General features: G+C 37.7%; 1 protein-coding gene across 1 annotated transcript in view; it reads right to left on the reverse strand.

Annotated features, from left to right (window-relative positions):
* The window catches only part of NUP210 (nucleoporin 210kDa), a gene marked incomplete at its 3' end in the record, with an annotated part of 54,800 nt that extends 29,078 nt beyond the window's left edge, over window positions 1–25,722 (reverse strand). The window contains exons 1-15 of the mRNA XM_009583254.1: window positions 25,715–25,722; window positions 25,329–25,465; window positions 24,401–24,532; window positions 20,431–20,527; window positions 18,143–18,293; window positions 16,255–16,387; window positions 15,181–15,339; window positions 14,634–14,702; window positions 14,220–14,326; window positions 12,983–13,123; window positions 11,612–11,749; window positions 7,762–7,917; window positions 4,528–4,726; window positions 3,084–3,229; window positions 718–939 (exon numbers count right to left, since the gene is read on the reverse strand). Of these exons, the coding sequence (XP_009581549.1) occupies window positions 718–939; window positions 3,084–3,229; window positions 4,528–4,726; window positions 7,762–7,917; window positions 11,612–11,749; window positions 12,983–13,123; window positions 14,220–14,326; window positions 14,634–14,702; window positions 15,181–15,339; window positions 16,255–16,387; window positions 18,143–18,293; window positions 20,431–20,527; window positions 24,401–24,532; window positions 25,329–25,465; window positions 25,715–25,722 (1,995 nt within the window). The remainder of the gene's footprint in view (window positions 1–717; window positions 940–3,083; window positions 3,230–4,527; window positions 4,727–7,761; window positions 7,918–11,611; window positions 11,750–12,982; window positions 13,124–14,219; window positions 14,327–14,633; window positions 14,703–15,180; window positions 15,340–16,254; window positions 16,388–18,142; window positions 18,294–20,430; window positions 20,528–24,400; window positions 24,533–25,328; window positions 25,466–25,714) is intronic.
* Window positions 25,723–26,626: the final 904 nt, after the last annotated feature.

Consider the following 26,626-nt stretch of genomic DNA (forward strand, 5'->3'; position numbering starts at 1 on the left):
CAACAAAAAAATGTTTTTCCTTTCTGAATTTGCACTTACAGAAATAGCTACACTTTGTACAGTGTCCACTGAGGAAATCAGTTAAACAATTTGGCAGCCACACCAATATGCTTAGGCCTTGCAGAATTACAGGAGAAAAACATTAAATCAAAGCTAAATGCTTTATAGACTGACCAGGGTGAGTAAAGCAGGATAAATCACTTCTGCATGTTGGAGAAAACAAGACCAGGTGGAAAATGACTACAGCTGCTATCACAAAGACTGCACAACTATCAGAACAGTAAATTCATATAGCTGTCATTTGTTCGAATAAACAGAATTACACTGGAAGGTAACTTGGTTAAGAGGAGCAGGTCAGACAGAAGAGTCAGTTTACTGCAGTAACCTTCTGCTACGATCCTATTTATGCAAACTGAAGCTGCACTTACTAGGATCTGCTTAACGCATTCTACAACATAAGGTTTCTGTGACTTGGCTTAATACTGCAATAAACCTATCATAAACCACTTTATAACATAAAGTCATGAAATACTCTAAAACCTGTACCAGCATCACGATGCATAAACAATATACTCACCCAAGTTCTTTACTGGCTTATTATAAAAACTACTTGTTATATAAAAGGTATATGGTATCATAAATCTGTCTGAAGCTTGTTCTCAGTTGCCTTAGCTTAGCATTTGACAAAGGGCAATATGAATACCTTCTGGCACTTACTTGCTCTCCCAGGCTTTTGCAAGACACTCTAACCCAGTGCTGGATGTTATTTCGAGATGTAGGGGGTCCAAATAAAGACAGACCAATACTTTCTGCATCCTCAGCAGTGATGTTCCTGAAGAACTTTGAAGGTTCTTGTACCCACGGTCTAGGTCCTCCTTCAAATAACATATCTTTAGAGGAACCCAAAGTCACTAAAGCAACAGATGGAGGATCAATAGTCTGTAATGAATGAATTAATTACAAATTAATGATTCTATTTACACATAGTTTGGTTGTACTTTTCAAGAGAAACTTCCTTCTTAATGGAAGAGCCATCTTTGTTAATTTGATGAGGCTATGATTTTCCCCACACAGTGGTTTGTAAGCATGGTTATTTGAGAACAGAGTTGTACCAAAATAATTAGCATCACCTACAAGAATTCTGTACACTGATTATATTCAATGGAATCCATGGATCCAAAGAAAATTTTTAACTACATTCTAATCACATCTCTTTCATGAAGAATTACAGCAACAGAACGACCGTTAATATACTCTTCTGAGCACATTCAGAGACATAGTATTCTACTACATTTTTTAAATAGACAGTACTTTAAATGAATGAAATAATGTCAAATTTTACTTTCACTTGACAGTGCTCTCTCCAGCACAGTTCTGTGCATGTAATTATTCTCCTACAGAAGTTTTACTTCAAACCTCTACAACAAACTCTACACTGATGTAGATCACTGGGACAGCCTGTGCTGTTTATCATCACAGAAATTAACCTGACATTTTAATACAAAATAACCATTTGTAGCTTGTATTCCACATAATCATATTACTTAGGTGCTTAGTAAGAAAGAAATAGCAGCTAACATAAAGGATGGTTCAATTCTTTCCATAGGTGCATTTTGGTAGGAAGAGAGAAGGCAAGGGTTGGCATAAATGTTTCTCTTTCCTCCCATTTACTCCCTGGTTATGCTTGTAATATAAAGGTAAACACCCATTGGGAAAACTATGAGATTTTGTCTCAAGTGTCTGCCTGCCCTCTGACTCCTGTTCATCTTTCTCCCACTTTTTATGTTATAATTTTTTTTTTTTTAAATAGGTATCTGACAGAAAAATGCTGCCTTCCATTTCTGGGCATCATAAATATTTCATTCTACAGAAAGGAGGGAAAAGAATGTGGAAATCACTGTTCTACACTTCAAAGAAAAAGAAGTTCTTCACTGAGATATCTAAGCACAGATTTTTTTTTTTTTTTAAAGTACACTTAATCTACCCTCCTTGTCACCATGAATTGGCTCTGTTAAGTACCCTAGAATCATTTAACTTTATATATGAAAAGCAGTGTTATAACACTTTGCTAATAAATGTGAATGATACCATACATATGAAAAATTCCTAATTAAAGGGACTGCCTCTCGCATGGCTGCCAATAATAGAAAGTTTACACACTTTGCTTAGGATGTCTCAGCATCTTCAAATAATTATACTCAGCTATTTAAGATATTTGACGGAAAAGCATATTTAAAACGTAAAGTCATCATTACAGTCACAAATTTGTACAATTTGCACAAACTTTTGTTCCAGATTTGGGGGAAAAGTGCTGTGGTCAAATGTATTAGACTTCAGCTTTGCAGATTCAGTGCTAGGTCTCTGAAGATGAGGTTAACACAAGCATACTGTTTCGTATTTCCACATATTGACCCTGTATTCAGGGTTGTTCTTCCTCTTTTCTTTAGTGAACTGTCCAACAGTGAAACATGTTTCTTCCATTTGTAGGTAAAAAGCACATATTTTCACTGCCATATAGGCAAGCCAGGTTTGCTTTCTGGCAAAAATCAATTTACATACTACAAAAGCAGAAATCACAAGCTAGGTCTACTTCCATTTGCCATTATGGACACAGAATCATGACTGCCCCCTTATTACCTCATTAAGCCAATTGTTAATCGGTTAAAATGGACAGTCAAGAAACAAATTATTTGAGTCTCACATAATTTTCCACCCATCTAGAGTCTGTGGAAAAGTAATCTACTAATTCAGGTGTGCTGTGCAGAACAAGATATACATCCTCACTCAGATGAGGGTTAACTCCTATTGCTGTCCTGCATATTTCTTCAGATGACAGCAATTGTGACTCTCTTGCCAAAAGGCTGAAAAATGGGCAAGGATATAAAATTCACTTTTATATATATGCTCCACAGAGAAAGGGTTAAAACACGATCCCCAAAACCATCCATAAAATTTTTCCTGTGAATCAACCACCCACCTCATTTTTTTTTAGACATACTCATTACATAATATCAACTTGCTATTTGTCATTTAAACGCATTTTAAGCGATGGATTGCTTTAGGAACAGCAAAACCAGACTTACTTTTAATGGTAGATAAGCAGCAATGGTGATGCTAGCACTGAGGTGGACATGACCACGGGTGTAACTAACAATAAGTGTTGTGTATCCTTGAGTTTCAGCTTTCACTCTGACTCCACTACAAAAATCAGCAGTTGGCTTAAGCCTTCCTGTCAGATAAATTAAAAATATATAAATACATATTTGGAGACAAATGCCAGGCATTTTAATGCAAGTTCAACATGGCTTTTCTCGACAAAAGCATTTCCACCAGAAGTAAGTAGAGATGTGTTCTCCAACCAAATGGGTAAAAGTGTTCACTACTGTCTTTCATCTCAAACCCTACACTTACCGAAGTATCCACGTCTCACAAACTTCTTTATTTTCACACTGTCCTAAACAGGACATGAGTCTTTACTCTAGGAGAAACTAATATAACTTCTATCTCTTACTGAGTATTTTCATCTTGCTGTTCTAAAATGAAACTGGCTTGTAATTAAGCACAAATAAGTCACACTGCTTAGACAAGCTTTCCTGCACATAACAACTTGAACTGTAGGCAATACATCATTTCTCTAGCTGAAGATAAGGTATTTTCATGAAACTTCTCTGCTTACTTAGAGGACATTTTGGGGTTTGGGAGGGGTCTATTTTTTCTTTTTTTGAGACAAAGAGTACAACAGCATACTACATAGTGACATTTAAAATAGCTGCCTCTCAGGCAAACAGATGGTACAATGCAGACTGGTTTTACTGGCTCAATAGCACAGGAAAGAGCTTCCATACAGGAGACACTTGGAAAAAAATAATGGTACATCTGAATAACATACTGAATTCAGTAGACACAGGAACAAGCACGTTGCTCAGTGTCCACTTAGCCCAGCAACATTAATGGCAATCTTTAAAAATAACATGCATGCTCCATGCTCTTAATAAACCTGACAAGAGGCATTTCTTAAAGGAATGAGCTTAACAATGACAGAGCTTTGGCAAAATTTAAGCAGCTGATTGTCTTAGTTCCTTGTAAGCAAACAATGAACAGTGTCTTTAGAGAACTGAAAGTACTGCCAGACAATTTGGGCAAAGCAGTTATTAATCTTAGTGTTCTTGTAAGTCTTCCAATGCTATCTCAAAACACAACGTACGTGGACCCCTCTTATGAGAACACCATCAGCTTTGTTACAAAGCATGTTAAAAATACTCAGTCAGTAGAAAGACATACGGGAGACTACACATTATCCAATAAAATAATTGCCAAAATGCTTTCAGAGTCCCCCAAAACATCAAAAATATCAAAGGGAAGTTCTGCATAAAAAAGTAAATACATCCTCAAAATAGAACTACTCTGATTCCCACCTCTGAAGCACCTCTGTGGGAATACTGTACACAGCAATTGAAACAGTGATTTAAAGGACATATGTGACTTAGTGACATCTTAACTTTCAAAACAGGGAGGGGGTCAAATCACCTTGAAGTGGCCTGAACACGCCACGTTTTTCTACTTCCACAACTAGATCGAAGTGTGAGCAGTCGCTCAGTGGGACCGTCTCGCCCGTTTCAACATTTGTTAGGCCATTAATCCTCAGGGGCAACTCCAATGTTTGGCCAACACGTGCTTCAACTTGACATGGTGTGAACTCCATCCCACTAGGTTCAGTTACGTACACCTGAAGGAGGAAAGAAACACAGGACAGAGATGTATGAACACCACCCCACAAAAAGGTACCAATAAAAAAAAGAAAAGAAAAAAGAAAAATAGACTTCGATATGCTCTCCTTATTTTAATTAGCCCTCTTGTATACTTCTCCTGGCTGCTGACTTCCCTCTGATGGCTGGAAACAATTCTTCTCAGATTCAACACTGCTTTTGTATTTACCTGCCGCAGAAAGATATCAGAAAAGGCCACGAGAAGCTTGCTACTATTTTAGTGCTCTTTTCCCATAACAGTTCCAAGTTCACATTAGCTTGGTGATCCTTTTACTGCTACTTCTATGATTCTCTCTTCGTTGATTTTAAAGTGTAGACTAAGTTGCGCGATATCTCCAGGAGGTACTGTCTCGAACTGGGATAGATTTAGTATCCAACCTTGACTTTCACAGCGTAAATATTTGAGCTAGACCTGACATAGTTAGCAAGGCTCCCCAGCCTCCATCACTCACAGCAGCAGGTATGTAGAAGTTAAAGGGAACTAATGACCCAAACATTCCTCGACGGCTTTTCCCCCCGCCCCCTCTTTCTTGCATTTCTGTTGGCAAAATGTTTTTAAAGGTGTCCAGGGCTCAACATTTCCCCACAGTAATATGTCAGAAATCTAAAACAAGTGACCAAACATCTGCTGCCTAATCTAACAACCTTCTGCTTCAGCAAGTAATCTTTATGAGAGAGATACTTTTGAAATCAAAAGGATTCCTTTCAGAAATAAGACCGGCAGAAATAGATCTTCCATGCTATTATAGCTGGTATGTTGATGAACAAGCCTTAACTGTATTATTTGTTATTCTGATTTGCTACTTTTTCCATTAATGTTAAAGAATCCACCACAGACTGACTGGATATTTCCTAACAATCGCTATGACCAAAGCTTTTAATTTGCAGTATCTTAACTTCCTAACCATCTGCAAATGGCTTCAGGATAGAATATTGAACCATATGGTACAGAGTCAAAACTGTAATCCTTGTGGAACATAGTTAACTATTCCTAAAACTTGCTCACTGAGGTCAGTAAATAGAACTCTTCAGAGTTATTCTATGAAGAATGCAATTCCTAACACAAGAACAGGCATTCAAAAATAACCTATTCAGATTGTGCAATACACTGCTCACATCGAGAGAAGTATTTGTTCTGTCTTCAGGCTTTGACTTATGTTTGAGGATAAGAAGTTTTAACTGAAAAATCTTCATTCCTGTCTCTCCTGCTGGTAACTGTTGCACTGCTAAAAAGCAGCATCCTGGGTTGTCCAGAGAATAATTTCAGAGCAAGTCTGTAAACTATATTCTGCACAAATTTTAATTTGTGTCATTATTTTAAGCATTTAAGTCGTTATTTTAAGCATGAAGTTTAGTACCTCTCAAATCCATTCTGTAGAATTGACATAAATAATCTGAGCACAAAACCCAGCATTAGTAGATGTAGCTGTTCCAAGTAAAATTTGGTTATAAATCTCTTTCCCAAAACACATATACTAAAAAAAAAAAAAAAAAAAAGAGAGAGAGAGAGAGGGATGAAAGATATCTGTTTAACACAGCTCCAGCTCTCTTTTCATTATGGGACAGACTTGGCAGTTTTGATCGAACACATTTTTTAACACTTTTGTCAAAAGGGACTTTGGTGCAACAAAAGTGTAGTACAACAATCACAGCAGTGCTGCACATGGGAATACTTAAAAATTACGAGGTATTTTGTATAGCTAATGTATGTATATTTGATGCAATCAGCTTGTTCCCCACCAGTTGCTAAATTACAGGCATGTATCCTGGAAGGAAGGTGCACTGCCCCAGGGCTTGCAAGACGTGCTTCCTAAATCAACTTCTATGCTCCCTCAGAAACAAAGACCATCATCTTCATAAAGCCTTAGCCAGATGGAGGTTGTTTGCCAGCCTCAATAGCATCCACTTGGCATAAACAAACCTATTTCATTTATGACCATGCAGCTAGACAAACACAGCCTCTGGATCCCAGATTAGTCACACGTGCTCAGTACACTATTTCTTAGTTTTTCTGAGGTCAGGAGCAAGTTTCCTCTTTTCTATCAGGTTTCCATTCCAATGCTTAGCTCTTTACAAAAGGCACAGAGTTAAAGCATAGATTAAAATGCCTGAATTTGTGAAGGTAGCGGAGTAGTGCTACTTCACAGTAGCGAATATACACCATGGTAGGTCTGGCAGTTCTTAACAGCTTGACAGAGAGAGTAAGTACTGACAGAATTTCATTAAGGAAAATTATTTGTGTCCAAAGGACACAAGGAGATATTTCCAAATCAATAACATTCTAGAGAAAAATATTTAAGATTGTAGATTTACAGTGTTAACCAGAGCAGCTTCTTCACCTATCTTTGCACACAGGGGCCGTTACATATACTGTTCCTGTATTTTCTTCACTCCATACCACACACTGATTGCCCTGACCAAATCCTAAGAACAAGGTATGATTTGCACAGAGACTGCAAAATCCCTCTTGGGAGGTATATTTTTCATTCCCATTTTCTCCTAATTTTTCTAAAAGATTATTTTTTCTTGGCCAGCTTTGGTATCTAGATTCATTATGTGGCACTATATTCATTTCAGCCACTTCTCCAGGCAGGAATTTCCTTGCGCATCTTGATGGTATCCTGTCATCCTTTTACATCGAGGGAAAACACCCACCTCTTATCCTGCAGAACGCATTTTTAGTTCGGCTTGTCTGCTTAGATGGCTAGGCCAGTAGTAAATTACTATTTCCTTCTTGCACTCAAAACTTTCAACAAGGAAAAAGACTTGCCAAGGAAATCGGGAAGGGGCAAAAATGGGAGCAAAGTTAATGCAGTGGAGAGAGCTTGAATCTCCAGAAGCACGAACTCTGAAACGGATCACTTAACCTGCCACAGGGCAGGCAGGGAAACCTCTGGGGAACATTTTGAAAAGGGAAATGCCTATGGCATTCTCAGCTTCTTCACTGTTTCCAAAAGCCATATTCAAGAGTGATCAGGGAAAATAAGAGTTTTACCTTCATTTCTCCATAATGCAATGGATTCTGAACATCAATTGCCTGAATAACACTGATGCCAATATCACTTCCAGTTGTCATTACTCCTTTGACTGTCACTGTAGCAACTGCCTGGTTAGAATAGGACCAGCTGAAATTTCCACTTCCACCATGAGCCTAGAATACAGACAGAAAATCTTTCAAATATTTGATAAAGTATATGGTTCTCACATTTCTTAGCTGTCAAGCCTTTGAATATGTTGCATGAAAAGCAGGGACACGCTGAGCAATGACAATGCTATTACTGAGGAAATACAAATAAAATAAGCCTCAGAACTTTCAAATAAGCAAGGTGAAGTAAGAGATGAGACGATTACTACCCTTCATTCATTTTAATTTCAGCTTTCTTCACGCACATATTGTATGTGCTCACCAGTGCTGCTAACCCAAATATCTCTCCCCCAGCTGCAGAAGTCTGATGCTCACAACTCCCAGTAACTGATAATCCTTAGAGTCAGCAACAAATCGGCACACCAGAGGCCTGGTACGTGGGATTATCATACTTCTGAAAACTCCCACTGTTTCTCTGTTGCTGACAGCCAAAGTGCTGATTTTGGGTCTCAGAGCTGCTAACCTGACACTCTGTACCTACTAGCTTCTTTCAATTGGAATTGTTCAGGGATCTAAAGGGAAGAGAAAAGAAGGTGGGAGGCAGGGAGGGAATGAGGCAAGAGGGGAAGAAAAGAAAGAGACAAAAAAGTCACTTTCTTCTTGGCATCACTGCTTTAGTTTTATGCTGAAAATCAGCATGTCTACCTGCAACCACTCAACAAACATGCTGCTCCAACTGATCAGTCATGAAATGAGCAATAGGCACATATGGAAACTGCCCACTCTTGCCACAAGCACTGTGAGGGCCTGCGAAATGTACAGGATGCACTCCCACAACGGCTTTTCAAGGAAGGAGTCAGTAACTGCCAAACTTATAAGTTCAGGTTTATCATGCAGATTCCCATAAAAAAGCCCAAACCAACAAAAAAGAAAAACCCACCCTGTTCCTAGAGCTCCCAGCTCTTGAAGGGTTGTTTCATGATTAGAAGAGCTTAAGTGAGTGGAATTATTCTACAGAAGGGTAAGAACTAGTTACTTGATACTATGGTCCACATCAATAGAAACAAATTATGATACCCACTGTATGAGCACTTGGCAGCCAGGACAGGGTAATCTGCTGCAGGTTCATATTTTATAAAGTGAAGGGCGAAAAAACATTTTGCCAACACAAGCAGATCATTGTCCTCCTAGATGTGTAATACTAGTTACTGAAGAAACATAATCATTACAATGCTGTAAAATGTATAGGTTTTAAACATCATTATTGTGAGCTATAGGAAGAGTCTGTTGAGAAAAATACTGTGCAGAAGGTATACTGAGAATAATGTATTTTTCAAGCAAGTGTAAAAAAAAAAAATTCTCCAAAATAAATTTCAAAGTTCTATCAGAGTAAACCAAGGGTTAACATCAGAGCAATTTTTTTGTTTATGCATATTGTTTTAATTTCTTTAACTTCCTCAGCATTTGCTCTAACCCATTTCATAATTAAAGTAAAAACGAACAAGATGATAAATCTTGTCTAGAAGGACAGTGTGGAAAATAAACAAATCTAAGTTATGCATGAGCTTAGCTAATAACTTTTAGTGGGGCGGGGGAGGAGAAAATCAAATCAAAAGGACAGTCATTTCCCTTTTTCTTTCCCATGAGCATGTGCACAACCTGATTACAGAAAGAGCACTGGACAAAGACAAATGGATAAATAGGTAACGGTGTGTGACAGAAGGAGATACATGGGATGCAGCGAGAAACATTTAAAGAATGTAAAAGTTCAGAATGTGTTGTAAAGATATTTTCAGTTAGAACAGGGAAGTTAGCAGAAAACATAAAATAGAAATACCCACTTAATAATTCTGTGGGGTCACATCTTGTTGCCATACAAACCACATGCATTACCTCATTTTTCTCTCTAGCAATCAGTTTGCGCTGAGGAGAGAAAGGGTAAACCAGCTTCTATTTCAGTCTAATCATTATCCACAACCTGTTAGCTGAACTCCACTCCACAAACTGTCACCAGTGACGGTGATGCCCTCACTAGGAAAAAATAACCTCTACGTACCGTACTTAACTTCACAAAGATGGCACTTCACTTCTTTAACGCATGGAAGGAAGGAAGGAAGGAAACGTCATCCCCCGCCCCTCCTTTTTTACTTGCAACAGAAGCTATCTTATTAGCACAAATATGAACAAAGCAACCAACAAAAAACCAGACAGCTGACAAAGTAAAACTTAAAAGTCATTCCAATACCATCTGGAAGGAGTTACTTTAGCTATAAACAGAATTTGGCTAGATCAAGAAATCCCTTTCAACTTATTTTCAGAAAAAGTGTATTCACCAATTTAAAATAGCCTGACTCAAAAACTATCGAGTGGGAGGCAAACGCTAATCTACAGACAGGAACAACAGTCAAGCTGTGTGCTATTGTAAACAACCACTAGTATTGTTGAATGGGCAGATTGGGAAAATGTTCTCAGTTTCAGTAAATGCAAACTAATTTAAATGTTGGAAGAAAAAACGTTTTTATGTTTTTAATAAAAAAAAAAAAATCACAGTAAAGTAAGAATACTGATGCAAATTATTGGAATAACACAAAGGAATGTTGTCTAGTGAGATATTTGATGATATGTGCAAGATAAGGCGAGACAAGAATAGAACTGTAAAAGAGGTGGGAAACAGAAAGCCACATTTACTTTCCCTTACTGGGAAAACTCCAGCAGAAGTTATGATGAAATACTGAAAATGCATATTTGTACTAAGCATTTTTACCACACTCTGCTGGTGTGGTTGGGTATAGCATGAATTAAACCAAAATTTAATCCCACAGAAATTAAAAGTACAGATGACTGTGCTAAACTCGGTGGTGTTAACTTCAGATTTACACTGGAGAATGCAATTTTATCCCTACGAGATTGATTTGTTTACTTCAGACACCATGTGTCCCACTGCCTCTTTTTGTACACTCTCTGAAGAGAGACCCAAAACGCAGCACTACTTCATGCCATTAGGGAGAGGTAGGAAGTGTGCATGAAACACTTGAGTGCAGGATCTGAGTATTGTTGTACTGGGGTGAGAGTCCGGGCTGGGGAAGCACAATGTTCTTTCCTCCAGTTAGACTATACTCTGGATACTGGAAGACAAGCCATTTGCTTCATGAAGTGTATGGAAGGATTGGCAGCATAGGAGCAAAGACACACATAAGAAATGCAAGAAAAAAGTCCCTTTAGAGGGGCATACTGTAAATGAAACTGTGGCCTTTGCCTCCCTATAACTTTTTATCAGAAGCATGAGATGTGTGGGGAGTGAAGGATACTGATATCAAAGGTTGATAGGGCCCTGCTCATTGATCTTGTCATGCCCTTTTTGCGCTCACCTCACACTCCGATTCATACTCCCATACTTCCATCCCTTTATAGCAAACCGCAGCCTCAAATTATTACTACTAAGCTTTGTACCTAGGATGTTTTCCGTAATTTCAAACCACTCTGTGCGTATGTGTGTGGTGCATACATGAGGGAGACAGGAAGTGAATGGAAGACAAGAGGCAAGGGTCAGTGGGGTTTTTTTGTTTATTGGTTTTTTATGTACTTTTTAAAACTAACTACATATTAATTCCTGCAACTAACATCCAATAAAATTCCTCCAAATAAATTTTGGGTATCACTGTGCCTGAAGTATCCAAAGTCAACTCTATATAAGTGGTAACAGGCCTTACTATGCCTGCTTGAGCAATACTTCCTGCATTTAGATACTTCTTTGGCATACCTGTATGGTGTACTGGTAGACTCCTGCTTTTGGCTGCCAAGGAAACGTCAAAATGCTGGGTGAAAGAACTATGGGAACATATATTTCAACATCTTGCTGGTTTCGCACTGGAACTGGTAATGTATGAACACCTCCATCCTACAAAAAGCAACAGCACAGTATTATAAATAGCACCATAGTACTTCCTAGGAATAATGTGTAGTCCTTTATATAATAGACAAGTTGTTGAAAACATCTCAGAGAGAAAGGAAAGCAACTATTTACAGTCACTTATGAACAGTGTTACTTGTGAGCAAATAGTCAGCTCATCACAGCAAAGTGTGCTATTGTATTAAATGAGTAATATTACTATGGAGATACGGGTGCCCACATTAATTTAAAAGGCAAACAGCAATAAGGAATACACAAAAATGACCTCATCTGGAGAACTAATTTGGTAACTCCACACCTGCATTTACTCTTTGCTCATTCTACTCTGCAGCAGCTAAAGACGAAACTCAGCCTAAAAGACCCATTCCTCAACCTATCCCGAAATACTGGCTTTTACAACTTTGCTGTAATTATCATGCTATAACCTTCTGGCACAGCATACTGTTTCTTACTGGAGTTCTGAAGAAAACCTTAATAGCTCTCAGTTGACTTCATTTCATTCGAGAGTACCTCTCTGGCACAGAGAATGAGCATGGCTTATCATATACAAAGATCTACTAAATCCTACTCAAGGAATCACTAAAACGATTTCACAGCAAATGGGTTGAAGTGTTGAATTGTTCCAAGTTTCAAGCAAAAGCAAATCACTTTCACACGTGCCCTAGTTAGCCATACATTCAGCAGCCTGCCCAACTAGCAGAAAGTTAATGAATATTAATTTCCAGAAATTTGCAGGCTGATACATTTGGCAGATGTTCATTCCAGCATTTAACACCACTTACCAAATGACAGAAAACTTTCCAAATGTAACTGAATGCAGAACAAGGCCAGGGTATGACACTGATGATCCTACCACAATAAATTGTAAAATTCACTCAGAGAATGTGAGAGGACCTTTGCACCAGCACAAGGATACGATATGTGCCCACATAAGTATCTGCCATGAAAAAAAAAATCAGTGCTGTGCACCACTAGTTTACCAGGTGTTTGCTACACACTTGGTAGCAAAATCCCACAGTCTTTATTTAAGCAAATCCTCTGTTGACTTAACTGACAGTTTTCCTGAAGTAAGGATTTTAGAATTTGGTTCTTAATCTGTTTAAACAAAGACCCATGTAATTCTTAGGTTTCCTTTTACCATCTCACTATTAAGTCACTACTACACAAGTAAATAATTTTTAGGCCTACCAGTAAAGCAGAAGAGTTATTATAAAAACATACCTGATCTACTACTGACGTCAGTGCAGCATCAATAATGGTCTGACCCTTCTTTATTGCTTTCACATAATGATATGATCCATTCAGAGATGACTTCAGCACCTCAAAATATTCTTTGGACAGCTTTGTATTAATTCTGATACTCTAAAATCAGAACGTTAAATATATATTGCCACAGGTAACTGACATTAATACTGTACAGACAGCCATAAACATATTAGCAACAAATCAATGAGAAAAGAATCATTTAATAACAGTTCAAAGAAACTTATCTGAAACTGAATAAGAACTTTTCCCCATGAAAGTTTCAGTCTTTCAACAAGATTAAATCTTTCAGACACAGCATTAACTCCACAGCAAATATTTACTTTTTTGAAGTATCAGCTACATGTGATTTAACATGAAAAGTACCAACATTTATACCACTAAATAATTCGTATTTTACAATAATTCTTAATTTTGTCATTCTTAAACACAAAAGGGGAAGAACATGCAAATATACTGCCCAATAGCACATTTCTTCTGAGATCTAGCTGAAACTCAGATCTATATCTCAGGAAGCAAATAAGTGCAAATAAAATAACACTCACAGAAGCTGGATATTCTGAAAAGCAATAGTTTAATAAAATGTTTCTGCTTGCAAATGAACTATTTAAATCTTGTTTTCTTTATTTTAAGAGCAATGTATAGTTGGTACCTAATACCAGAATTTGTCTTGTTTAACTACCAAACAGTGAAGTGTTTTAATGCTAGCTAATCATCTAAGCTTTTCCCATAATCAACTGAAAAGAAACAGGTAGCTCCCTGTAAGTGTTATAAGCCTACCTTACACCTCATTCTTTAATAGTAAAGATTGCCTCTAGACATGACAATATTATATTTGGGGGGGATTGACAAGATGAAGTACCGTATTAGTACTGCTCTCCAGCAGTTACACCAGTTTGCAATTTTCAGTGCAATGCCTATTTTTGAAGGCATTGCACATGTTTAAAGTGTACTGTCCAACTTCTTCCAATTTTTTAGACTCCAATGGGCATTTTCACATGAATCATCCAGAATGTTTTTTTTTTTTTTTTTTAAATAAAGCAAACAACAAAATAAAGGGAAAAAAGGAAAAGGCAAGAAGCAACATGCTTTGAAATGTCCTAACTCAATGTAAATAAGAAACTGCCCAACTAATTTCAAAGAAAGCCAGGATTTAGGAGACTGACACTCAGAAGTATATCAACATTTCACTTACGTCAGATAAATACACCTTATTGCTCGATTTATCATACACTTCAATTGTAATTTCATAAAGTCTGCCTGTTTCTAGGACCCATCTGTCACCTGGATGAACTGTAAAACCTACAAAACAGGAAATATTGAACAGCACAAATCAACAGCCTCTTTACGTAACTGATATAAGCATTTTGTTTCTGGTGCCCACACTCTGAAGATGCACCTTCATTGTTGCTGAATACAGAGATGAAAGAAAATAAATACTTACTACTAAACCTATTTCACATTGAGCTACTTTTATGCACAAAATTACTTTTTTTATGAAAAGTAATACAAGAAATGGAAGTGTGTATATACACACAGAAAAACACCAACACAAAAACAAGGCAAGAAATTATATTAAGCAATCAGAAAAACTGCAGCCAATACCAACCTAAATACCCAGGATTTACAACATAGATAGTGCTGTTTGGTAGTCTGGAAACCCCTTGCATGCGAATACCTGAAGTCTCAGTAAAGGAACAGAAAAGTTCTGACAAGTCAAGTAAAGATCAGCTTGTTCCTGGGGCTCCTTTGTGCCTCTTTGGATATTTAAAGCTAACTGTACACTGAAAATAAATGTTACCCCCACTATCCTGAAAGACAGTGAGCATTTTAAAAAGATCCCACTAGAAAATATAATGCTCTAAATATAAAAATTAAATAAAGCCCCATCACATTTCCACATTGAATGAAGGAACCAGACATGATTTAATTGATCTTTTGCCAACCTAATTTCTTAGAACATTGCAAGGCATCAGGCAGCTCTGTTGAGACTGAATTCACAGCAGTGCTGATTTCTGTGGCTCCATCAGGTACTCCTGATTTTCAAGACTACTGGTAAATATATGGATAATTTTATCTTTTTGTGCTGCAAAGGGTGGAATGTTTGTCTCCTGCCACGAAGATCCGGATGGAAAAGCATCACCTAGGAAGGATACTCTTGTGCCCAAGTATGAGGTTAGTTTGTCCCTGCTGCAATGCAGTTACAACTGATGTTGCCTGGTCCAACTTGGCAACCGGCCAAGACAGATCTCCCTCAGGACCAAGTACGTTGTTCTGTAGTTGCAGTTCATACTGATCAGACGGCATCATTAATTCTGCACATAAAACAAGACAACATATGAAACAATAAAAGCAAATGTGTCAGCGTCTGGATGCTTCTAATTATCGCTGATTAATTTTTACTGGTGCCTAGTGCACACATTAAATCAGTATTTTTAATGTCTTGTAGAAATAGCATTTCTATGATTACATCAACACACATACAAAATGAGCTTCTTGCCTAATTTTAATTTCTTTGAAACTGCCATTTCCAACTAACATCATCCCACTGTTTAGACCTAACATCCAATTCATTCCCAGCTTCAAAAGTCATCAAATTACTTTCTACGAGTTACTGACAATTTCTGCTACTCCATTCTGCACTACTAGGTGAGGCAGTGAGCCTAGTTTACTAGCCCAGTAAAACATTTTTTATCTAGTTTCTAAAAAAGGGAGGGGGGGGAGGGGGAGAAAGGAAAAGAAAAAAAAGAGAAAAAAAAGGGAGGGGGGGGAAGTAATTACCAGCACAGGCTCCTCGTAAGCAACAGATGCAGTTTCAAACTTCCACACCTTTAAATGGACATAAAGCCAGCTAACCCACACTTGGTGGCAAAATCCACTTGTCAAGTGGAGCAAATCTATTTGTCCAGAAAACATTTTCTGCTAGAAAAATTGCTAATCTAAATTTGATTTAACTAAGAAAGTCAGACTCAGTTTCTTAGTCAATGTGAAATAAATGAGTACATCTAAAATGATAGTGTTAGCTCCTATTCTAAGTTACCCTTACCTTCAAGTCCTTGATAAAACTGCAAGAGTATATCCTTTACAGACACCTTTTTTTTTGAGAGAAAAAACTAAACAGCTATATCATCATGTAGTTTAGGAAAACAGTATTAAATATTAACAACACAATTTAAACACAATTAAAAATTTCTCAGTTTAAAAAAAAGAAAAAAGGGAACAGGACAAACCTGTAATCTTCCCTTGCCTTATTTTCTGAACTCTGTACTGAATTGATGTTCCCACCAGAAGATAAATGTCATATGCTGGATTTAAAAGGATGTTTTCCAAAATAAGCAATCTGACTTCTGCAGGATGTACATGCTATTGATTGAGGGAAAAAAAAGAAAGAGCAACCACATTTAAAGCAGTTCATTTGTTCAAAACAGACCATGCGGCAATAACTTAAAATCTGTAAGTGAAAAATATTACTTGCTGTAATTGGCTCTTTATTATCATCTCAAATTTTGTCACAACAGAAAAATGCAAAGGACAACTAAAGATATAGAGATCTGCTCTGTGCATACTGTGCAAGGCTGAATAAAAAAAAGTCAAGTCTGTATGGACATCATTTTGGTTCACTTTTCTGGAGAATACAGAAAAACTTGAGACAGATGCACAGTGACTATTCAGACATCTAGAAATTTATTTTCCCTACTGTAAAACATGGTACCTCCATACAACAGATCCTTTATAACTTCACTGAGGAATCTGTGTCAAACTTACAGGTCTATTAAATTAGGAATACAACAGATAATTGTATAAATTCTATTACAGTTGTTTGAGGGATGTTCACTGAAAATGTGCAGTCTGGCAGCAGTGAAAGATTTAAAGGAACTACTAACCAGAAAGCCATAAAAAATTGCAAACAGAACAATATTATTTCAATTCCACTTACAGTATCAACTCAAAACTAATTCAGAAAAATAAATATTAAACCAGAAAACTAAACAAGCTACAAGCATTCAAGAAAAAAAAAAGTCAGACGGATGTCATGTAGAGTAACTATATTCAGCACAATTATCAAAGGTAGAACTGTAACAAAAATAGAATTCTTAACATGCACTATTATTTATGCCACGTTACTAGTATTACATACATTTAGGTTATATTTTCATAGAACGCTTTTTACAGGTATGGGTTAGTCCAAGGCAATTCTGCTTTAAGCAAAAACATTAAGTACAACATGTAGTAACACAAATCTACAAAACCAGACTGCAGATATGAGTTGAACTTCAGAAAAAGCCCATCATTTCATACAAGGATTTTTCTAAGGTGCAGTATTAAGTTGATACTAGCACAACGCCAAGTATTCCTATGAGCGATAACCCATAAAAACTCTCTCAGGTGCTTGTAAATTCTATTAAGAGAAAAAACAGCTCTGTTACCAGAGTTAAATGAAAAAGTCACCACAAGTTACAAAGAAAGAAACAGCATGGATCTACCTAATGGCTGGGAAGACCGCCAATACTGCAGTTTAACACCTTTGTAGCATTGACACACTGATCCCAAAGCCCTTCCTTGGAGACCAGAATCTCATGAGGTAGAATTAGATACTAATGAAGCATTCATATCACACTCATTTCAAGCACAACACGAAATAAAGATATATCCAACATAGCAATCCTTGTTCTAGCTATTTATTTATGGAAAAAAAGACCTAAAGTGTTCTAGATGGTTATTTTTTAAAAAAGCTAAAGGTCCAATGCCCTATCCAGCATGATTCTAGTTATATATATAATATGAATGAATATCAGGAATAATAAAATCACACAGAAGTATTTGAAGTGTATTCCTCTGCTGCGGGGCCTTTTGTCAGAGAGTTAGGTTTAGAAATGATCTCTGGTACATGCACCGTCCTGGGTTAGGTAACTGCATCAAACTCCAACCCTTTCAGAGTGATCAAGAGTAGCAATGCCATCTTTTCCAATATGGGCCACAGAGTCAATCCAGTAAGACAGAGATGCAGCACCTTATCCACAATGGGAACATGGCAAAAAAGGGCAAACTTACAGTACTCCTGTAAAATTGGACTATAAGACTAAATAATAAAAAAAAAGATGGATGCAAGTTTCTTACCTTATAGACGCTTTCCTGTATTCTTGCTTTTAATTTAGAACTCCCTGTTTTCATTCCAGACACCAAAATGGTATCTCCTTGCTTGGCAACTTTTTCCATCTCCGATATATAGGAAGGTGGAATATAAGTGGATTCTAAGAACTTAAGTATACTGAAAGGTGAACCGAAAAGTGAATAGAAAATTGTTAACCAATCTTTGTAAACCCACAAAGAAACAACACCACCATCTATTTCCAGCTATTTCCATGTTTTAAGCAAATTTGAAGATGTCTGTCTGGGACCAGATATCTAAATTTTACTCATTCTTGAAGATAATCCGCAGCTAATTTCTGTGACTGATAGAAGTTTGTTTGAAGCTTGTTTGTGGGCTTTAAAGAGATATCAGAAGACTGCACATGTTGTCTATAATGATCCCTCCAGTTTTTACAGTAGGTGTAGACTGCAAAAACTCTCTAGATTACTGTGGAACAACTGATGTGAAGGACCCAAACCTTATGTTTATAAAAGCAACAGCTTAACAAACCAGAACATAACTTTGACCTATATGAAGAAGTTAGCATGCATTTAACAGACGACCATGAAAAAAAATCTACAAGCAGAATACTTGTAGTAACTGTTAGAAATTTCAATAAGATGTGACAACAGAGAGGAAAGGAATTTGCCATGAATGGGTAAACAACAGGACAGAAATTGAAAGAGGACCATGTTTTAGAGGTTGCCAACTTCTGTATACACACGATCTGTTTGGCTTTATGTGCACTTTCACAGTAAAATCAGTGAAGCCATATTGAGAACAGTTATAAATATTAACATATTTATGACAGTTTATCATTTATTTTGCAAAGTTGTAACACCATTAGAACATTTTTATGTTATCATAGCTGTGCTAACAGTAGAGGATATATCAATATTAGCTTGGTTCAAATCACATCTCTAGCAAATACTTATACTGAAAGAAAAAGCTCCACACAGACTAGGACTTGGATCGTAAGTCCCACTGAACAATTAGCACACTGTCTGGCTCTCACTGTAGATAGGGGCCACACACTTATAGCTGCAGCTTCAAGCATATTATGGGCTTAACAGGCTTTCCTCAGGTAATGCTGTGTGTTTGTTTCTCTAAGGCTGCAAAATTGGAGTTTGTGTTTACCCAGTAACAAAGAGTCTTGTTTGCTACTCCCACCCCATTTCCAATGTATTTGGAATATAGGCTTGAGGATGGAAGTTAACTGTTAACCATTCTGCTCTCTAAGACAACTCGTTTCCCCACATTCTAGTCATAGAATCATCATATGAATAAAGCCAGATTTTTTTAAAGGAAGATATCGTTTTCTACATTACTTTATGTCCCGCAATCCACCTACATTTTGCTGGAACCTGGTTTCTGAAGTAACTGAAGCCTCTGGTGCATGAGTTTGAATCTATTTCATGTTATAAGCTTACTATATGTTAGGGAAGTTTTGACTAAAGCTGTACTCAAGAAGCGTCTGTAAACTGTTTTGTGAGAAAACCCCACGTTTCATGTGTTTGCAGTCTGGTCAAATTCACGTATATCAGGGAGGCATTTTTCCTACCAACATTCATGTTAAGCAAAGTCAAGATTCACCATGGCATATAATATAATGAATACTAGCATAATACTGCTAGATAACAGGATCCAGCTTGTGTCAGTGCAAAGATAAAACTCCTGGGAGTCAAGCTTGAAAAATATCCCATAAAGGTGCTGTGAAGTAGCCTTCAATTCTGCTTAGTTTAATAAGGATGGAAACTAAAATTTCTGTTTGAAACCACTGAAGAACAGAACAATGAAGTCACCACTGCAAAACTACATAGTGCACATGCTTAATAAAAAAAAAAAACAACTAACAAAAAAACCAAACGAAACCCCACCAAACACCACCAAAACAGAGGCCAAAGATGGTCTGGTGACAAATAGAGGAGGAACGGATGGGGAAAATCTCCCTGCTGAAACCACAAAATAACAGTCTTACTGGTAAATCTTTCCTTTGCACAAGATGTTTCAGGAAGATCAACAATTGCATCTATTGATTTCTAGTTGTTGGATTAGAACTACCTGGGCTGCTCATTAACACTGTCAGCTGTTAAATTCAACAGGGATGAGAGTGCCCAGGCTGTTGAGTAGGCATTTAAAAAAAACCCCTGAAACAATTGACCCATGAGCATTATTTTAGGCATCAGTTCAGTGAACTGTCCAGATGTGGGGAAATATTTATACACATCAAACTTAATGGACACGAGACTTTTGAGAACAAAGTAAATGAACTTACCGTAATGCATTGTGGGAATCTGAGACGCCATCAGCCTCTGTATCTTTCACTATTGTCCAGTCAAAGACTAACCCTGCCAATGTGCTAAAAGTGTTTCCTATAAATCAAACAATCAGATTAAACCAAAAACAAGTAACAAGCATAGAGTCTACCTGGAACACAAAATTACTTTCTCCCCTAGTAAATTTCTTTATATTACCCCTAAAAGAGAGATTTTTAACTAAATACCTAACAGTATTTAGTTAAAAAAAAAGATCACAATCTAGCTTGCTTTACTGACTTTGACAAATTCAAGATATTTTTGTTAACTGCCTTTTCTGTTGACATTTTGCAGCACCATATGTCGCTTTATGTTTTTCACAAAGCCCACTGGATAGGTGCAGGTGTCACCACCTATCCTCCACTTGTCATCTCCTTCCCCCTTTGACCACAAAACCCTTATTATTTCTTGGATATTAGCAGAACACCAAAAAAACCCCTGCTAAACAATCTTTCATTTTGAAACATGTGGATCTGAGATACCATTTGGGTAACCCGAGTTCACAGCACTGATGAACTGCATTTTTCACATATATTGTTTTGTTTTTGAATACAACCATGATTTACCCATAACAGGAATAACTCTTCACTCAGAGAACTCAAACTGAGGACCTTTTTTCTACAAAACTGTGAACCACTAGAACAGGAGAAATTGTAAATGTTAAAAAGGAACAAAATGGAATAACCAGACTGAAAGCAAAGATTTATCATGATTACATTTAAGTGTAATGGTCTGCTAATCCAAAACATCCTATAATCTTCGAGATGAGTCTTGATCTGAATTGCAGTGTCCATGGGACAAATAAATATGGAATTGAAACCCCAGTATTTAATATATTTTAAAATAAATTTTCATTTGTGTTCTTCCCTTTGACATTCATCTATATATTAATAAAGTAAGAATCAAAGCAGATTTATTCTCAAATCCTTATCCTTAAAGGCTTATGACACTTTTGAGCCACAAAAATATTTTAAGACAAGATAAGGCAACTCACAGCCTACGCTGTTTCTCCCATTTCTTTGGTTCTGTGTTTCTCCCATACAACGTACTGCAGTTAGTTCCAAATCCCAAATAAATACGATTTTAAACACAAAACTCTAAACACACAAGGCAATATAATTAAAATTGATTGAGACTGAGATATTTAACATGCATTCAAGTCTAACCTTCTTTAATGATGCATGCTTTAGCTTTGCAAAGCTGTATTACACTCTTTTGTTTTGCTCCAATTGAAAATAAGAGGGCCAGTGGAGAAACGCACATCATGGCACTATGGAGAGGCTATGCCTGGACACAGCCAGTGCCACAGCGAACACGTAGCAAAAGCACGAAATCATCCTTACAGCCTCTGAACCACCACTGGGCCTAGGTGTCCTGCCTCCTGTTGGGGTCCCTCACTAAAAAGGCACAGTCAGGTTATCAAAGACAAACTATTGTGGGCGTTCTCCAGATGATGCAGGGTCTCACTCATTCAGGACAGGACCAGCTATCTCCGCAGCACGGAGGGCAGCAGCTGTCTCCAGGTTAAGCCTATCAGAGGCAGCACGCAGGGAGGCTGACAGCTAATACAGCACTTGCCAGGAACTGCATTATGTCTTTGTCCTTCCCTGCAGGATCACACAGCTGTCACAGGAGCTGCAGACCAGCTGCCCTGGCCAGCTGTAACATTACCCTCCCAGGCTCCTTGGATGTCAATGTAGGCAGTGGCTTGTGCTCCTGCTCCACAGCCGTAACCCAGCCCAGAGCTGCTCCTCTGTCATGCTTCAGCAGAAAAGCAGCTCCCACCATCAAGGCTGGAGCAAACCCCAGCAAACAAGGGAGAGCTGTCTCGATGCGCTCTGCTCCATCGCTGGGCCAGGAAGCCAGTGTTCCCTGCGCGCTCATAGCCAAAGAAATGCAAACTCACATCTTTAAGTCTTTCTCTTATTTAACTCACCTCTAGTTAAGTCATAATAAAATAACTTGAGCAAAGTTCAACAGATAAAAGAAAACAATATATAGTATGACTTTTTTTTCCCCTCTACATTCTATACTGAATTTGGCCAAAGATCATGTACAAAAACAAATCTGCATTAATGTAACTGATTAAAAAATACAGCTTATGAAAAAAAAAAATGATTGGACATATGTGGAAGAGAATAAGGAAAGAAACTATTCCTGAAGATACACTGATACTCACAGGAGTAGAATCATCAACATTAATGCATGGCCTGACCCATACCAGATGCAATAATCTGGCAATGTAAGATGTAATAATCACCATCAGCCCAAAACAAATCGCACTTGGTACATCCCTAGGGCCTACTTAACAACTTTACATACCAGGGAAAAAGCTATGTTACTGCAACATTGTATACATACAAGGGCTGATACAAAGCACCTACTCTCTCTCTCCCTCCCACACAGGCTGCAGTAACAGGCTTGACACCCGTTCTTTGTGCAAGTTTTCAGCAAACCTAAGCAGATTTTTCCCTATATTCACTGAACTGGAAAATGATTTTTTTTTCTTTCCCACCTCCTGAATGTTAAAAAAAAAGTGTTCAGAAGTACCTTATTCAATTCTCTGACTTTTCCTGAACAATTACGTCCTTCAATAAACTTGCCACTGCTCTTGAATATTTTTTTTTTTTTAAGTGTGCCAAGAAAGATCACTGAAAGTCCAATATATCCAAAGGTCTCCCAAGGATGGATCCCAAGGTTATTTGGGTCAAAAGGAACTGATTTTCAAAGCTTTTGAGTGTATCCTGATCCCCTAAACTTAGATTGGGAAGTTCAGTCCTATGGCTTCTAACCAACACCTAATTTCAGTCATGCATATTAAACATTCTTTGTGGGTTTTGAACCACTGCTCCTGTTCAGACTCTAACTTGGGTGGCTTCCAAGGCAAATTTATCCATTGAGCGTGCTTGAGAGTTTGCAGAAACACTAAGCCAAGAATCCAGTATCACGCTTAGTATAAGAAAATGAAATTACTTTTCACTATTAACATATTGCCATACATAACCTGGCATTCATGGTTTACAAACAAACAAGTGTAGGATGTGTTCATTAACTACCCAAAACAAACAATTCAACTTTTATAGCTGCTTCACATATTTCAGCCCAGTAGTTGTCCCAAAAATCACTTGGTTTGTGTGAGTGTTGATGTGTGCGTAAAAATCGATTGTTGAGACCAAAGCATGAAATTCTTACCAGCATCAGGGTTCTTTTCTGATGCTACAGACAGTACGAAAAGCAGAAGTTTTCTGCTCCTATTACATAATTATGCATTCAGTCCAAATACACTGACTGTTACGAGCTTAAATGATACCGCCCAAAAGTGAGTGTTTCTATAATAATTAAGGGATATTAATCCAACATCATCTCTGAACATCCTGTTGGGTGCTTGATTGGACTCAGACAAAATGTCCTTTTGCAAAATTCTTCAGACTATCTCATCTCAAAAGAAAAAAAAAAAAGAACAAAAAAACCCCCAACCAGACTACTTCACATTCCTGTGCAGCCTTGCTCAGCTTAGTTAAAGCCTGATGGGACATTTCAACAGGACAAGTGTTGGGACTTTTCCGCTACCCTCTTACTCCTGATCTAGAGGTAGAATTGCTATGAGCTGACACCTTTCTTTTAATTATTTTAAATTCTGATTTTTAAAAATACCCTTAACACTAGAGTTAAGTTTCCTGGGAAAATAAGGAAAAAAGGCAAGCAAAACTTGCTGGAAATCAAGCAGTGTTTGATTTTCCTATTCAGGTGGTATGTAGATTTTACACTTAAGCAAAAACAATAGGTTACTGAATGTATTATCCAGAGAACTCCCTTTAAATTACTCAGCTTGGCTTCTAACATTCAATTGTGTCACAAATAAAACCAGTACACATATCAGACAATTAAGAGTTTCAGTAATATTTTATCTCCTACTAATAAAACTCTTACCTTCAGAATCCAAAGCCTGAATTTTTAGCTCCAGTGGTGAATCTTCAAGATAGAGTTCTCTTGTTGTGGACACAATTTGGATGCCATGAATTGTATCAACTATAGCATCACAACGAAGCACTTGTCCAGTCACTTGAAGAGACATCAGAAAGAGCACATGAAATCAGCAACACTGGACATGCTCATCCAGAGCACCAGCAAGACAAAATACACCTCAAATTTAGCCAATGACACAAGACACTGAAGGAACTGAAACTAGGTCATGGCCTTGACTAATAAACTCTTGGTGAAATGGTAATTGTGACTAAGGAAGGAAGAAAAGCAGTTCTCTTCCTCACTGAACTTTACAAAAAATCTTTAAAAAATTGTGATTTCCATCTACACTAACAGTTACAGATGTTCTCTCTGAGCACATATTGTTTCTACACTGCAACTGTCAGACATGGCTCATGTCCTAGAGAACTTAATGACTTTTACCCACAGACGATAAACCCCTATATACTTCTTCATTTAGTGACTGCAAGACATTTAATTGACCATCTGTTTTTGCCTATCTGTCATTATAAAAACTAACCAGGTATATTGTATGACAGACACAAAGGCAATTTCCAGCTTTCTAAATGCAAATCATCTGAATTTGCGTTATATTAAAAGTATGTACTGAAAATTATTTTCAGCCACCCCCCCCCTTTTTTTTTTTTTTTAAAGAATTAGCCGTTTTCCTGGATGCATCATTGATATCATTAACACTTATTTGAGGCCTTTAGCAAACAGAACTTAAAAGCCATGCTAACAGAAAGTCTAAAATGTCTATGCATACGAATGGAAATTTCTTGTTTTGTGCACTTTTAAATCTCTACTTTGTTTCTGGAGGATGCCAGGATGTCCATAAACAAGTAGTGGTGTGCTTACAAAAGTTAAAACTTACTTATATCTTCAGCAAAGATGATACTTGTCAGACGTGTGGGCTGTGAGGACCGTGCCTGGACAATAGCCTTCTGTGAACACTGGCGCTCATCCCGATCTGCCAGCTCTATGCTTGCAACCTCTGGCCTGGTGGAGGACCTACAAGATTATTTGGTTGTGTTAGCAGGATTTAAGTTACTGCTAGACAGAAATCAAAGGTCTGGTTTAAAAGCCACCAAAATAATTTACATGAGACATGCCACATGGCCAGGACCCGACCTTCCTAAGAGCTGGATTGCAACAGCTCCTCGAGGACTTCAGCAAAAGCGAGCGAGGGCTGAGGAAGGGGGAAAGCACAGACCAGAAGCCCACCAGATCCCAGGCAGACAAACACAGCATTCTCCCTACCGTGGCATGCTCACTGCTGAATGCAATTCAGTCAGTTCAGAGCTATACCCAGCTACTTAATGAAGTTACAAAGCCTTTGGCCTGACTATTTATTAGCTTAGAGGCGTGGAACAAGCAAAAACACATACAGAATACTGAAGTAGAAGGTAAAATAATTTTACCTAAAGCTCCATTCGCCAGGTGTAATTGCATTGTGAAAACAAGTTTGAAACAAAGTTCTGAAAAAATTGCAAGTTTTCCCTGATGACAGAACATCACAATTACGTATGTTTGCTATGGCAGAGGCTCTGAACAAGTAAGAAACGACTTTTTTTTAATCAAGAAATTAAAAAAAAAAAAAAAAAAAAAAGATTTTGCCTGTTTAGCTGAAGTATGTAACACTGTCTAAAACGTGCAAAGTTGTATAATCATCTTTGGTGAAATGTAAGCCTACATGGAATTTTGACTTAAAATTGATGCATCTATTACTTCCTGCTCTGACTTGTATGGCTTTTCTAAAGACAACTGCTCCAGGAATGGGCTTGTGGGAAGCTCAGCATGTACATGGAGCCCAGTTCTCACTCCTGTGTGCCAAAAATATCAAGATGAGGAGAAAAAAAAAAAGTTTAAAAGTTAAAAACCAAGCCTCTTGAAATTAAATTTGAGATAGTAGCAATATACATCTGATGCCTGAATGTAGAGTGCTCAAAGCAATTAAAATATTCAAGCAGGCCATATCTCCTGCAAATAGTTAAAGAACATCACACCTCCGACCTGGGATGAGCTGCTGACTGTTTTGGAGAACAGGGTTGCGGCTGCTCTACACAGCTCCTGACTCATGCTACACCTGCAGGAGTTGCTGCAGAGTAAGCAAAAAGGCAGCCTGCGTGGACTCCAGCTCAGAGCCCAGCACCCTGCTTAAGCCGCTGCAGC

The sequence above is a fragment of the Fulmarus glacialis genome, unplaced genomic scaffold, assembly GCF_000690835.1.
Source record: "Fulmarus glacialis isolate BGI_N327 unplaced genomic scaffold, ASM69083v1 scaffold15958, whole genome shotgun sequence".
NCBI lineage: Eukaryota > Metazoa > Chordata > Aves > Procellariiformes > Procellariidae > Fulmarus > Fulmarus glacialis.